The 16,018-nt window shown below is 48.8% G+C and overlaps 1 protein-coding gene across 7 annotated transcripts in view; it reads right to left on the bottom strand.

The window, feature by feature from the left end:
- The window catches only part of FAM178B (family with sequence similarity 178 member B), a 186,467-nt gene extending 172,491 nt beyond the window's left edge, over positions 1-13,976 (bottom strand). For 2 of the 7 annotated variants that reach the window (XR_014170940.1, XM_081921283.1), the window contains exons 1-5: positions 13,604-13,974; positions 10,372-10,887; positions 9,075-9,141; positions 2,911-3,911; positions 1,998-2,056 (exon numbers count right to left, since the gene is read on the bottom strand). Coding sequence is in view for 6 of the 7 variants with exons in the window: in XM_081921283.1 (XP_081777409.1) it covers positions 1,998-2,056; positions 2,911-3,911; positions 9,075-9,141; positions 10,372-10,764 (1,520 nt within the window). In the remaining variant the exon portion in view is untranslated. Of the gene's footprint in view, positions 1-1,997; positions 2,057-2,910; positions 3,912-9,074; positions 9,142-10,371; positions 10,888-13,603 lie in introns of all 7 variants that reach the window. The other 5 variants (XM_081921282.1, XM_081921281.1, XM_081921278.1 and 2 more) reach the window with 3 other exon arrangements.
- Between the last annotated feature and the right edge of the window lie 2,042 nt (positions 13,977-16,018).

Below are 16,018 nucleotides of genomic sequence, written 5' to 3'. Positions count from 1 at the left end.
TAAAGGAGCTTGGTATGTTTAGCCCGGAAAAGAGGAGACTGAGAGGAGATATGATAGCCATCTTCAAATATCTCAAGGGCTGCCACATGGAGGAGGGAGCAAGCTTGTTTTCTCCTGCTCTGGAGGGCAGGACTCAAACCAAGAAAGAAGATTCCAACTAAACATCAGGAAGAACTTTCTGACAGTAGGAGCTGTTCAACAGTGGGACAGTCTCAAGAGGTTGGAGGTTCTTAAGCCAAGGTTAGGTGGCCACCAGTCAGGGATTCTCTGGCTGTGATTCCCACATTGCAAGGGGTGGGCTAGATGATCCTTGGTGTCCCTTCCAACTCTACAATTCTAGGATTTTAGGATACTGGACTAGATGGGCCAGTGCCTGATCCAACAGGCTCCTCTTATGTTCTTGACTAAGCCGAGTCTTGAGACACAAGACCGTAGGGGAGCTTGTGGCCCTGCGGATGTTGTTGGACTCCCATCATCCTCTGCCACCATGGCCAGCAGACGGGGATGGTGGGAGATGTAGTCCAGCAACACCTGAAAGGCCTCACGTTCCCCATTCTGACTTAGAGGAATATGGATGTTATCTAGGCTGCAACAACCTGGAAATCCCAGTGGAAGGTTTGTCCAGTGCATGGAGAAGGGTGTGCATATAGAACAAGAGTGGGAAAAGGCAGGCTGGGATCTGCTTTTGTAGAGCTGAGTGACTGGCAAGGATTTCTCCCTCCCAATTGTTTAACAGTGGCAGCAGCTGGAGGAGGGAAAACCTCCTTCACTCCCTGAGGTTGCTAAGAAAGAATGCTTGGGTGAAAAAAATGAGTGGCTTTTTTCATGAAAGAAATTGTGAGTTTGATCCTGGTACTGAATAAAAGTTCCTGAGCTGAACATGTGTTCAGAGGAACCCAGTTCCTTTACTGTTATTTCAATTTCTTACCCATCCTTCACCACAAGGCCACAGAGCAGGTTATAACAATACAAAAATGTAGTAAGTCAATTTAAACCATTTGAAATCAGAAGAGCAGGGCAGAAAATTTCATCTTCAGCATGCACCCCTGTGGGGATGGAGTTCCAAAAGTGAGGGGCTGCCCCCGAGAATGCCCTCTTCCAAGCTGGCATTCCCGATGTTAGCATTTCACTCCTCCCCATACTTCTCCTTCACCCCATACTTCGGGGGGGGGGCAGAATTCTATCAAGAAACACCCAATAAGGTCTGTATGGGTGGAGGTGCTCTTTCAGAAATTTGGGGCCTAAAGGCTAGCATATGTCCACCCAGCTGAGCCTTGAGGTTCTGGGTGAAAAGCAAGGAGATCCTGAAAGCCAGAGGCCCAGCCACCTTTGGTTTATATCACAGCCTCCAATGATAGGATTCCATAAAGTTACCATAAAAGCAGCACTGAAACAGAAAAGCTCTCTGGCAGCTCTCCTGGGGCTCTCCGGAGATGGATGCTTCATGGAACCACCCACAGCAAGTGGGCTCTGAGACGTGCCAAGCCCAGTCTCTTCCTGTGTCCTGACGGCAGGGCCCCTCTCGGCAACCCTTTCATTGGGCATTCCTGATGACTTGTCCTCACAATGGTACTGGGGTGCTGGACATGATTCCCCTTTCCCAGTAAAATTACCTGAGTACAATTATACCTGGGGCAATTATACACAATCCCACTTTCAACTGCACCTGCAGAAGTTTCGGGATGGACCAACTGCTTCTTTTCCACTCAGTCCATGTCCTGTAACTTTCTGCTGAAATTCTGTCCCTTTTCATACCTCAGGTGTCCCAGTTTTTTTGCCCCGCCTCTGTTCTGCTACAGCGCAGGAGCCCCCCCCCCCAATGTGGCAATAAGGGGGATAACATGGGGGGGAGCAGAATGATGTGTGGGTGGGTCCAATGCAGAAGGCACACCAATAAACCTGAATGGAGGGGCCCACGCAGCAATGAACACATGGCATGCGCAGGTTGCTTCAAGGTGTAGCTGCAAGACACAACATGCACCAGTGGAGTGCCTTACCTTTTCTCAAGGAACTTGTCAAGGCTGCTGAGATAACCGTCTGGCTCTGGAGAAAGGAGCTGGATGCAAAGGTGGAGGAGAAATGTGTCATTTTAGCAGACGAGGACAGAGCAGTGCTGCACAACTACTAAACAGGGCTGGTGTTGGCACCTGGCATTCTGGGGCAGCTGCCAAGGACCCAGTAGGGACACACACATGACATGTGGCAGCAGCAGGATCTCAATGCTGCCCATGCAGGCCACCATTTTTGCCCCGGAGCAATGCTACATCAAAAGCATTGCAGATAATTAAAACGGCAGGCAGATTGCATCGTAAAAAGCAGTACTGTGTCCACTGCTGCCACCAGGGGGCTCCATCAACATAGGAGGGGGGGTCCACCAGAGGGCATTCACTGTATTTTTCACTCTATAAGACGCACCAGACCACAAGACGCACCTAGTTTTTAGAGGAGGAAAACAAGAAAAATAATATTCTGAATCTCAGAAGCCAGAACAGCAAGAGGGAAAGCAAGCAATCCCTCTTGCTGTTCTGGCTTCTGAGATAGCTGCGCAGCCTGCATTCGCTCCATAAGACGCACACACATTTCCCCTCTTTAGGAGGGAAAAAGTGAGTCTTATAGAGCAAAAAATACGGTAACTACCTCTCCCTTTAAATTGAGAATTGGCCCGGCCACACAACCCACGGGCTGTGCGTTATTCTCCCTGCCTTCAGCTTTGCAGTCTCTCTTTGTGCATTTCTATGGGGCAAAGTCTGCATCAGACATCCGGCCTGCTGCCCTTGACAGTGTCCAGGGACCTTGTGGGGTGCTACCTCTCTGAAATCACACTGGTAAGGACTACTGGGCTACTGAACCAAACTAAGCCAACTCTATGCCATTACATTCCAAACCTCTAGTCCACAGAGTGTTACCTACTGTGTAAAGGTCCTCAGAGCCCGGATCTGAATTGCTCATCTGCAGGAGGTCTCCCAGAGACACAAGGTCATCAGTGTCTTCATCCATGTCTGAGCCCAGAGCCAGTCTCCTTGGGTCACCTGAAAGCTCATCTGGGGAGGCTGAGATGCTGGAGGATGTCATCGGGAAATGGGCAGGGGTGGGAAAAGAGGAATGCTCTGGGCCTGGGTCTTCCTCTTGGTCTGAATCATAGGGCAGCCTCCCTGGGTCCCCAGCAAGCTCACTGGAGGATGTTGAGGCACTGCTTCCAAGGTAGGTGGCAGGGGGTGTGGCCAGTGGATGGCTAGGAGACTCCAGCTCTAAGGCCCTCTGGGTGCTTGTCTGGGTTTGGCCCTCAAGCGGGGCTCCTTCCAGCTGCTCACTTGCCATGTGAAAGACACTGGCCATGGGGAGCACTGGACCAACTCTCTCTGCCTCCTGAAGAGTTGCATTCTTTGGCTGCAGGATCACAGGCTCTTCTAGGAACTGTGGGTGGGCCCCAGCGGGGGAAGAGGCCATGGCTGTGGACTCCATCATGTGCAGCTCAGCAGGCTCTTGGGTGATATCAGGCATCTCCTCCAAGCTTTGGTACTCAGATGCGGGGTCTGGGGCAGGGCTCAAGGGCGGCAGTTCGTCATTGTACAGGAATTCAATCCGGGGTGGGGACCAGTCTGGAGGGAACATGGTGTCCTCTTGATCTTCCTCCAGCGGAGAGTCTGGGTTGCCCCACAGGCTGGAGCTGTGGCTGCTGTGGGATGCCTCTTCCAGGGGATGTGCAGGGGGGAACAAATTAGGGAGGCCGTGCTGATACAAAGAGAGGCCTTGCTGCCCCTCTTTGTTGCTGCAGCTGCTGCCAGGCCCCTTCTTCTGTCCCTGGCTGGGAGCTCCCAAGAAGCCTGTGTCTCTCTTGGACAAAAAGCGGGCTGCTGATGACCTGCATTTCTGGGACCGTTTTTGCATCTGCCGCAAAGCGGCCTGGGGCTCTGCCGAAGACAGGGAGAGAGAGAGAGAGAGAGAGAGAGAGAGAGAGAGAGAGAGAGAGAGAGAGAGAGAGGAGTTAATGCTCTGGCAATTAGCATGCTACAATGCCACAGGAGGACAAACAAACAAAAGGCGCAATGGGCAGGGAGGACTGAGCACAGAATTCAACTTTCTAAGAATTTCGCGTTTATTTTGGTGTGTGTGTATGTGTGTTTAGAATCTGGCCCTTAAGGCTGCAAATATATAACTGAAAGTGCCTGGAGAGTGTCAGATAAGAAATCAGAAGCCACCGGAGGAGTGGATGGATAAGATTTCTGTGGCCAAAGGGCAGGGCGTCTGTGCCCTGCTAAGGTCCTTGCCCCTTCACAAGGCAAGGCTCTGGTACACGTTGGGTTAATGCTGACACAGGACCTTGAGGGGTTTGCATAAACCCAGGATGCAAACAGACCCCACCTGTTACGTGAAGGTCTCAAAGAACCTTCCTAAAGATTAGAAACAGAACTGTAGAGATGCAAGGGACCCCAGGGGTCATCTAGTCCAACCCTTTGCAATGCAGGAATCGCAGCTGAAGAATCCCTGACAGACGGCCAAACAAACTGTTAAAAAACTTCCAAGGAAGGAGAGTCCACCACCTTTAGAGGAAGCCTGATTCACAGTCAAACAGCTCTTAGCGTCAGAAAGTTCTTCCTAATGTTTAGCTGGAATATTCAGCGCTCCTGAGTCAAGATCCATCCCCTTAACTAAGTTGTTTTGGCTTCAGACCTTTACACATTTGTATTGATGGAGGCCAGTTTTAAGAAGTTTCAGAAATCCTACTATATTGTTCCACTAGACTGGTGCTTCTAAGGGGCTTTCTGACCTGTGAAAAATACAACTTTCATTTAGTGAAAAACTCCTGGCATTCAGGAACATTTTCAAGGGGAAAGCGCCCTCTGCTGACTCCTCCTGCAGTCCAAGAAGATAGGCGTTTCCCTTGGTGTTGCTTCCCTCCTCCGCCATGCAGACGTTTACTTCGCAAACCAGACTGGTCGGCTTATTCTGCAACATGTGCTTGATGCAATAACAGTGCATGACTGGTGGATTCATCCTGAACTGTCCACACATATCACTCCACTCCATTCTGCCAGCCTTCCCCAATCCTACTGCATTATTACCAATGGGGGGGGGGGTGCACTGACTGGAAACAAATAATAATAATAATAATAATAATAATAATAATAATAATAATAATACATTTTTATTTATACCCCGCCCTCCCCAGCCAAGACCGGGCTCAGGGCGGCTAACAACCAATAATAAAAACAAGTTGATTAAAATACAATTTTAAAAAGATTAAAATACAGCATTAGGATGCAGCCTCTTCACAGGAGGTGAAAGGAAAAAGAAAGAGAGGGAGGGAATCAAATTGGCTCCAAGCCAAAGGCCAGGCGGAACAACTCTGTCTTACAGGCCCTGCGGAAAGAAATCAGATCCTGCAGGGCCCTGGTCTCATGAGGCAGAGCCTTCCACCAGGCCGGAGCCAGTGCTGAAAAGGCCCTGGCTCTGGTTGAAGCCAATCTAACTTCCTTAGGGCCTGGGACCACTAGGGTGTTGTTATTTATGGACCTTGAGGCTCTCCGTGGGGCATACCAGGAGAGGCGGTCCCGTAGGTACGAGGGTCCTAGGCCGTGAAGGGCTTTAAAGGTCAAAAGCAGCACCTTAAATCTGACCCTGTACTCCACCGGGAGCCAGTGCAGCTTGAAAAGCACTGGGTGAATATGCTCCCATGGCAGAGACCCCGTGAGGAGCCTCGCTGCAGCATTCTGCACCCGCTGGAGTTTCTGGGACAGCTTCAAGGGCAGCCCCGCATAGAGCGAATGACAGTAGTCAAGCCTGGAGGTGACCATCGCATGGATCACTGTGGCCAGGTCGGGGCGGGAAAGGTAAGGGACCAACTGCTTGATGCGGCGAAGGTGGAAAAATGTTGCTATGTCTGCCCCCAAAACTTGAACATGGGATTGCATATAATTGTCCCAATACCATCTTGAGCACAAATAATTTTATTGTGAATGGACAATATAAAGGACATTTGAAGGAGCCCACTGTTGACTACATCAAAACAGCTGCACTACCAGTATCACGTGCTTCAAATATCACTATTCTGTAGGCTGCATTCCAAGAGGATGTGGTTTGATTCTGTAGACTGCATTCCAAGGGGATGTGGTTTAGTATACAAAGTGCTTGAGATTACGAATTTTACCACTGTAATCCTCAAATCTATGGGTAAGGAACTGCAGGCCCCCAGCATGGACAGCTCTAAAAGGAGATTAGGCAAACGCTGCAGGGAGGTAAATCTCTCAAAGGGCACCAAGACCAGGAGAGCCCTGCTGCCCCAGGTCCTGCTGGCAGGCTTCTCTATCTTTTTTAAAAAAAATAATATTTATTAAAGTTTTAAGGGTTACAAAAAACAAAAGTAAAAACACCATATTAAACAAAAGCAAGTCCACACATCACAATGAGTAAAAAAGAAAAGAAAAAAAGAAGAAAAAAAGAACAGAAAAATACAAACAATTAAAAAACACAGCAACTCTTCCCATAACTTATCGTTCATTAGCTTGTTTCCTTGACCTCCTCACACCTCCCTTTTTTGTATTCTAGTTCAATTAGCTATTTCAGCAAATCCTTCCCATCTTTTCCAATTTTTGTCCTGTAATTTATCTTAATATTAATGTAACTTTACTTTCCCTCCTTTCACCAATTAACACTGCTGGCAGGCTTCTCACAGGCACCCTGGTTGTCCATTGTGGGAAGCAGAAGGGAAGACGACAAGACAGGCCTTTGGACTGGTCCAGCAGGGCTTTTCTTATGTCCTAAAATAAATACTACCCTCCATATTATGGGTGGGGGCTGAGAATGAAAGACGAGCCAGGCGAGGACCCCCAGAATTAGGGGCGGTTGGTGCAGTCAAGGATAACGGAGTGAGCGCCTCCCCCCACCTTGCTTAGAAATCTTAGGAAAGGAGAAGGACCTCCTTGGGGTGTCTGCCATCCAAAGTACAACCAGAGGCTGCTCAGACGAGGGCTTTATCTGTGGTGGGACTCACAGCTTCATGACTCTTCAACACATTTAATTTAATTTTATTTACATCTCACATTTCCCTGTAAGGAGCTCAAGGTGGCAGACATGTATTCTCACAACAAACCTGTGAGGTAGGTCAGGCTAAGAGACAGTGACTGTCCCAGGGTCACTCAGCGAGCATAATAGCTGAGTGGGGATTTGAACCCTAGTCTCCCAGCTCCTAGTCCAACAGTATAACCACTACATTACCCTGGCCTTACATTATGCATCAAAACTTTCCCTTTCAACAGAGCCTGGGACTGCCAAACTGGATATGGATCTTTTTCTGCTGGCTGGATTTATTTTTAAAGCCAATGCAAAACACTTTTTGAATTGTTGGGGCATTACATTTTGAGAAAGAAATTGAGTTACGCCTGCATTTATCAGACGTATGATCCACTCCTCCCTTTCAACTATCTCCATGGGATCACAGCCCACAGCAGAGATTGGATGGCCGTCTGCCATGGATGCTTTAGCTGAGATCCTACAAAAAAGCAAGAACATTGCAATAAATAGCAAGTGCTAAATACACATTCATGAGCCACTTGGTGGTGATAGCATAAACTTCTGCAGAAATTCTGTGGAAGCAAATCTGGAAGCAACCCCAGAATGAGGAGCTGACGTGGATTGGATGGTTTCATAAGACAGTGTTTCCTAGCTGGCCTGTTGGGGGGAACCCTTGACCCACCAAGCCTAGTCTGACTGAGGGGCCAGAGCACTGAAGAACCACTCAGGTGAACTCACCTGCCACCAACCATTTATGAGAATCCCTAAACCCTCCTTCATCACACTGACAGCAAGAGGATGGCCAACTACGGCCATTGTTGTGCTTTTAGCATTGCCTCTGGAAAAGCAAAGGTAAAGGTAAAGGTACCCCTGCCCGTACGGGCCAGTCTTGCCAGACTCTGGGGTTGTGCGCCCATCTCACTTAAGAGGCCAGGGGCCAGCGCTGTCCGGAGACACTTCCGGGTCACATGGCCAGTGTGACATCGCTGCTCTGGTGAGCCAGAGCTGCACACGGAAACGCCGTTTACCTTCCCACTGGTAAGCGGTCCCTATTTATCTACTTGCACCTGGAGGTGCTTTCGAACTGCTAGGTTGGCAGGCGCTGGGACCGAGCAGCGGGAGCGCACCCCGCCGCAGGGATTCGAACCGCCAACCTTTCGATCGGCAAGTCCTAGGCGCTGAGGCTTTAACCCACAGCGCCACCTGCGTCCCGAAAAGCAAAGGGTGTCCATTAATTGCCCTGGTGTAAGGTCCAGCAAGGTAGGGACACAGGTGGCGCTGTGGGTTAAAGCCTCAGCACCTAGGACTTGCTGATCGAAAGGTCGGCGGTTCGAATCCCTGCTGCGGGGTGTGCTCCCGCTGCTCGGTCCCAGCACCTGCCAACCTAGCAGTTCGAAAGCACCTCCGGGTGCAAGTAGATAAATAGGGACCGCTTACCAGCGGGAAGGTAAACGGCGTTTCCGTGTGCAGCTCTGGCTCGCCAGAGCAGCGATGTCACACTGGCCATGTGACCCGGAAGTGTCTCCGGACAGCGCTGGCCCCTGGCCTCTTAAGTGAGATGGGCGCACAACCCCAGAGTCTGGCAAGACTGGCCCGTACGGGCAGGGGTACCTTTACCTTTACCTTTAAGGTCCAGCAAAGCAGAGCTGTCTTCGAAGCAGGACCTTAGGGGATTGCCCTGCCAGAAGCAATCCCTTTGCACTGCCAAAGTCACTGGTGACATTTTGGATCAAGGGTGGGAAGAAGGTAGATCAAAAGATAATGGTGGATCTCTGAATGATTTGCAGCAGATCAACATGACTCAGGGGCAATGAAAAAGAAATCCAACTTAAATCAGGCTGCTGAAATGTAGAGAGCTAATGGGGGGGGGGGAGGACTGTGTGAGCTCAGTTCATTCCCAGTCCTGAAGACCTGCCTCTCAGCTCAGAGGCTCCCGGCTCTTTCATTCAAACTGGGTGCCTTTTGCACATGGCTCTCCTTGATAAATCTCAGGGCTCTAGCAAAAAGTGAAGCGTAGATCCAACAAGCCTGACGTCTTGCCCACCCCTGTTTTAAAATATTACCTTTGATATAGGAGAGGGATTTGCCACCTTTGGCTTCACCAGCTCTTGAGCGCCTGCGGCCGTCTTGCTGTAGGACAAAAGGGACATCCGTTCAAGGTGTGTCATTATCCAAAGGAAGCCTCTCTGCAGCAACTTCATCAGCGCTTTCTGTGGCTTTTGCACTACTGTCTTGTATGAGCAGTTTGGCTGTCTGTGCTGGGGACGAAACTGATAGGACCCAATTCGTGCTTACAGAGATCTCATGGTAATGCAGGATGCTTGGGAATTAGAACTTGTACTGGGACATTTGTGGCACGATGTACAGCGGTACCTCTAGTTACGAACTTAATTCGTTCCAGAGGTCCATTCTTAAGCTGAAACTGTTCTTAACTAGAGGCGTACTTTCGCTAATGGGGCCTCTAGCTGCTGCTGCGCCACCGACACACAATTTCCGTTCTCATCCTGGGGCAAAGTTCTCAACTCGAGGTAACTCTTCCAGGTTAGCGGAGTTTGTAACCTGAGGCATTTGTAACTCGAGGTATCTACCAGCCGAGGATGACCGCGGGTCACCTAGGGAAAGAGCAGCCTGAACCCTTCTAGGCAACCGCAACAGCTGCAGGGAGTTTGCTTTCTCCTCCCCACACTCTCCAGAAAGAACTCTGCTGCGACTCTTAGTTGCTGTTGCCACGTAGCTGCAGAGAGCTGGGGAAGGGAAATGACGGGCTCCTATCACAAGCCGAAGAAGGACTGGCTCCTATCGCAAGCTGCTGGGTAGCCCCTTCACCTCCATCACAGCAAGACCACCAGCAAGTAAAGAACATTGCGGTTCCAGCAGGATGGACCCTCTGCATCCTAGCATTGCCAAACGGATCCCTCCCCCTCTACCATTTCTCTACATGGAAAGCTGCCTTCCACAGGGTTGGATCCTTGGTCCATCTACTCAGTAACAAGCTTGGTATTGTCCACACTGACTGGCAGAGGTTTTCTAGCATTATAAACAAGGATGATTCCCAGCCCTACCTGCAGATACTAAGGACTGAAGCTGGGACCGTCTGCCACTGAGCAGTGCCTCTTCCCTCTTGCCGGAGGCTTCCAAGAGGCATTGGGCAAGACGGTCTTCTGCCCTCTCAGAGTCCAAGCCTAAGGGCAGGGCATGTGCCTTTCGGACACTCTAAAAATAATACTTATTTGCACATATATCTATTTGGACTGACAACAAAGGCAACAGTACACACCAGCCCCAGGAGTCAATCCATGAGCACACTCCTCCCTCCCAAGCCCCAAATTCTAGCTTCACGTTTGGCCAGGGATTACTCACCCTCTTGTGTGGTGCTCCCTGGGAGCCATCAGTGAGCATCAAGGGAACAGAAGAAAGAGGCGGCATGGAGAAGGGCCGGCCGGTTTTCAGATTCTTGGACTTCCGGAGCTGCTGGTACTCCTCCAGGCTGGACTGGAATGTAAAGCTGAAGAGGCCTGCTTTGGGCCTCCTTGAAGATGACAAAGGGATCTGGTACCACCGAAGGTCCTGCCAGGGGTTAAACAGCTCCATGCTGTAGGATGGCTGTTTTGGGTGGGGAAGTGAAGTGACTCTGACGGCATCCTCCTGGGAAGGTGGGTTAGGGCACATCTGCTCTGATGCATCCCTGGATGTCCCCTGCGGGTCACTGGATGAAGAGGAGCCTCCAGGGCTTTGCTTCCCTGCCTTCTTCATGGCTAACTCTGCTGATGTCTCCTCCAGCTTGTTCTGTCTGCTCTCTGGAGTTTCTTAAAGGAATGAGTTCAGCAGCTGGGGAAAGCAGCCTTATCTCCTGCTTTCTGGAAGGCCTCCAGCCACCTGGAGTGAGGGAAAGGGAGGCAAACAATATTTATCTTCTTGCTACAAAGAATAAATCCCACCCCACCCCCAATTTATTCTACAAAGAATAAATCCCACCCCACCCCCTTATTGCAGTCATCATCTGTCTGGTGCTTAAGCTACTTTATTTTATTTATTAAAGCATTTTTTGCCACTCATTAACAATACTATTGATTGGGATAACTTAGTGAATGACTTATTGAAACCCTTTTGGTATGCAGAGCAAGCAGTGTTTAAACTAGTGAAACCTTGGTTAGAGAAGAGACATTGCCTGTCACAATCACGCAGAGATAAATGCTTGCAGAGAAGAAAATAGTAAAGTTGTTAATTGCAGGAAATACATAACTGAAACTAGAACTAGAAACCTCTATCCAGCTAGTCCAGAGAAGAACAAGAAAGCCACACTTGCTCCTTTGTTCTCTCATAGAAGAGTTAAAGATGACCTCTCATCTTGAAGTCTGAGATAGAAGTCTGAGGAGGAAGTGGTAAACAGGATGCAACCCAAGACATGTCAGTCTAAGCAAGAAGAAGATAGAGAAGTCAGCTGATGGGTGAAAGGGGCAGGAAAGTATGGGAATGTGGGTACCTGCCCTCTCTCGTCTTAACTCCTCCAAGCTGAGTTGCACCCAAACTCCCAAGACACCAGATGAATCGCAGGAGCAGCAGCCAGCATGGCCAGGGGTCAGGGGTGATGAGAACGGCAGTCCAGCCAATCTGAAGGCCTACAGGCTTCCCCACCCCAATGTGGGGGTCTTGTTTTATTCTTGTACCTACAGCACAAATAAAAGTTTTCGCTCTTGTGAATCACTCAGGAAGACAGAATAGACTATTCCTCATTGCAGGCATCTCCAGAGGTCATTTTATTGCTCATTCATGCTGCTTTGTGCTCATGATCCTATTGGGACAGTCATATGTGATCCCACTTTCAATACTATTTGTGTCTGCAAAGTTTGGGAGCGGTCATCCTGCTTGTTTCCAATCAGTGCATGACCTTTAACTTTCTGCTAAAATCCCTTAACTTTTCATAACCCAAATGTTGGGGGTGGGCTGTCCCACTTATGTTGCACTATAGCCTCTCTCAGGAGCAGTAATGTGGCAGCACTAAGGAAACATTGCAGAATAAATCCATCACTAATGTACTGTGATCATGTCAGCAAGAACATGCTGCAGAATGCACCTCAATGAAGCACCTGTCTGGAGGGGCTGAGGACTCTAACTCCAGGATCCTGCATTGCAGGGGTTGGACTAGCTAACCCGTTGGGCTCCTTCCCACTCTATGATTCTGTGACAGTTGCATTACAGGAAGCAGCAGCACACAAGGGCTTCCAGAACACACGGCGGCAGAACGCCAGTCTGGAGGGGGCCTGCTTCTCATTCATGTGCATTCGACTTGAATGACCAGAATACAGTGGCAGCAGGGCTGAAAGCCTCCACCACCTCATTGCAAAGCCTTCCATCAAAAAATGATCATGGCAATGCAAGAAGAAAAAAGTTACCATAGGGCGGTTATTTTACCGCACACAGCCTACGCTTTTTGAAAGTTGAGTCTGTGAGTCTTATCTACACGCAAAAAGCAGCAACAATTGCTTGTTGCTCTTAAAAAGTCCCAAGGTCTTTCACTCTGCACCACTGTGGGATTTTGTACTGACAGCTTAAAATGTGGCTCCAGCATCTCTCAGCAAGGTCAGAGCCCTACTGTTCCAAAGCATTCATTTCTGGGGTCCTTGATAATCCACCCACCATTGGAGCCAGGCAGTGACAGATCAGGCGAGTTCGCAAATTTTTAAAGATTTATTAAGGAACAAATATGTGGAAACAGAGGACTTTCAGATGATAACTTGCTGGTGTAGGACTAGAACAGTGCTTACAAAACTTTTTTGAGCCATCATGCCCTTAGTTCCATAAACTCATCCCCAGTGCCCCCGCCACCCTGTTCTAGAACAAGCATTTTTGGAACAACAATTTACACAACCCACCAAGGAAGGTAACACAATAGAATTCAAACCAGTAGCAATTAATTGCACATTTGTTCAAACTATTCAGTTTAATTAAGTTGACAAAACGGATGAACTTGATCCACAGATACCAGTTTTTCAAAGTCTGATGGTCCCTTACACCTCCAGCACCCGCCCACGGTCCCCCTGGCCTCTTAGCTCCCCCAAGGTAAACCCTCCAGGGGGCACTACCACTCATTTTGGGAACCACTGGAAGAGAACAACATATGTGTGTTGATATTTTATGTGTGTGATATATCATGCTCTGTGTAACTATAGGTAGGAAGAGGGTTACTATAGGGGCTAACTCAGAATCGTGGCTAAAAGCAGTGGCATCTAGCACAAAGCAGCAGCAGCAGCAGCAGGAAGAGGAGGAGGTGGGCGGGGGGTACTCAGAGGCCACAGCATGCAAGATCCAGTATCTTTGCACCTCACCAAGTCCTTTGATATTACAAGCAGGCAGGTCGTTGCCAATGCATCGCAACCCTGAAGGCAGCGGGCATTCGAGGATGAGGCCACCTTGCCATAGCGGCCTTTTGCTTTGCCGCAGCTTGACCACGGGAACTGCCACCGCCTTGGGAGGCTGGCGTGGGAGAGGAAGGCTGATCCCAGCGAAGGATGCAAGAAAAAGAGGGGAGGAAAAGGACCCCGAGAACTGGGAAGGGGCTGCACTCGGAGGAAGGCTGCACCCCGCTCTCTACCTGCGAAAAAACTCCTCCGGCCGCTTCTGCCGCCGCCCAACTCCCACCTGCTTCGGCCCGATTCAAAAACCAGCCCGAACGCTCCATCCTCGGTCGCCCGGGGCGCCCGGCGGCAGCCAATCAGCAAGCGGGGATCCCAAGCCAGCCACGCGGTGGCCTCGAGGGCTCGGGAGGGAGAAGGGGTCCTTTCCGCGCGCGCAGCCCGATCCTAAGCTTACAGGCACCCCACCCCTCCGGAATGCGGGGAACTGTGGTTTAAGGGTCCTGCGCATTGTAGCCCCTGAGGGGTGGACTATGGTTCCCAGGATTCTTTCTGTTGCAGGGAGGGGTGCTTTAAATTGCCTGGAGCGGGTTCATGAGATGCGGCTCCAAGATGCAACCTCCACCTGCTAAAACACTGGCTAAAAAACTGGGCCACACTTTCAGAATAAAAATGTGCTTTGCGCTGCACCATTTTTTAAAATAATTGATAATAAGTACACTGGAATACAAAAAGAAAAAAACTTATAGCTGTGCTTGGTTTATAACAGTGGTTCCCAATTAGTTAATTACTGAGGACCCCCTATTTTTCAAAAGCCAAGCCACGCATCCCCCACTTTTGAAAATTTTGATAACTCTAAGGTAGTTTACCTCTACAAAGCAATTTTTTTGAACAAAACGGTGGGGTAGCCCATAATAAGCAAAGGATTTTGTTGTTGTTTAGTCGTGTCCGACTCTTTGTGACCCCCTGGACCAGAGCACGCCAGGCACTCCTGTCTTCCACTGCCTCCCGCAGTTTGGTCAAACTCATGCTGGTAGCTTCGAGAACACTGTCCCACCATCTCGTCCTCTGTCGTCCCCTTCTCCTTGTGCCCTCCACCTTTCCCAACATCAGGGTCTTTTCCAGGGAGTCTTCTCTTCTCATGAGGTGGCCAAAGGATTGGAGCCTCAGCTTCGCGATCTGTCCTTCCAGTGAGCACTCAGGGCTGATAGATTTGATCTTCTTGCAATCCATGGGACTCTCAAGAGTCTCCTCCAGCACCATAATTCAAAAGCATCAATTCTTCGGCAATCAGCCTTCTTTATGGTCCAGCCTTCACTTCCATACATCACTACTGGGAAAACCATGGCTTTAACTATACGGACCTTTGTTGGCAAGGTGATGTCTCTGCTTTTTAGGATGCTGTCTAGGTTTGTCATCGCCTTTCTCCCAAGGAGCAGGCGTCTTTTAAGGATTTTAGGTATACTAAAAAAACACAGACTAGGGATGAGTGTTATATGGTTTTCAACGCTGTGATATATCAGCAGCTAAACATCGTTATTGGGTGGTTTTGATTTTGTATTTTGTGGTTTTGTATTTTGATTTTGTGCTGTGAACCACCCTGAAAACACCAGATATACGGCAGTATATAAATTCAATAAATCAATAATTAATAATAATAATAATCTGCTATATCACAATGCCTGAAGTTGAAGATCAGGTGTGAGGATGAGGGAAGGAGCAGTCTCGGAGATCGCACAGGTGGGGTGCCTGCTTATCAGGCGTGGAGATGAGGGAATCACAGAATCTGAGACTTGGAAGGGAGCCGAGGGTCATCTAGTCCAACATCCCCCCACAATGCAGGAAGCAGCAGCCGCAGAGATGGGGGGGGAGGAAAGGAAGCGGCATCCCCTCCACTGCATGGTTTGAGTGGGAGGGGTGGGGGTGCATCAAGTCGCAGTCCAGTGGAGATGCACGTCCTTCTGTGGCTGCTTTCTTGCTGAGTGAGAAAAGCAAGCATCATGCCTTTATTGGTTAAGGGATTGGATGTTGTTGGAGAATAAAGACCTTTTAGATCTGGAAGGATTTGGCAACAGATTCAGATGGCACACATTTTTTTTTCTTTTTAATATATTTATTAAAGTTTCAAAAATTATATAAAAACAAGACAAAACAACAATACAAACAAACACAAACAAAAACAAGTATAGTTTCAATCCCTTATTTTCTTGTAACTTACTTCCCCGACTTCCTCATACCTCCCCTTTCTGTATTCCAATTTCTAATTATTAATTCAGCAAATCCTCTCCCTTATTTTTCATTTAATTTTTTATCCTTTCTTTTCTTTTTACTTAACCATTACAGCTGAAAACCACATAATTTCTAAACCAACGCCATTCTAACATTCATTAATTTTGCAATGTTTCCTAAGATAGTCCTTAAATTTCTTCCAATCTTCTTCCGCTGTCTCTCTTCCCTGTTCTTGGATTCTGCCAGTCATTTCTGCCAGTCCCATATAGTCTATCACCTTCATCTGCATTCTTCCAAGGTGGGTAGATCTTGTGTCTTCCAATACTTTGCGATGAGTATTCTTGCTGCTGTTGTAGCATACATAAAGAATGTTCTATCCTTCTTTGGCACCAATTGGCCGACCATACCCTGGAGAAAGGCCTCTG

The sequence above is a fragment of the Podarcis melisellensis genome (assembly GCF_964234715.1).
Source record: "Podarcis melisellensis genome assembly, chromosome: 8".
In the NCBI taxonomy this organism is placed as follows: domain Eukaryota; kingdom Metazoa; phylum Chordata; class Lepidosauria; order Squamata; family Lacertidae; genus Podarcis; species Podarcis melisellensis.
Note: the sequence above shows the minus strand (reverse complement) of the source record. Positions and strands in the feature narration are given on the sequence as shown.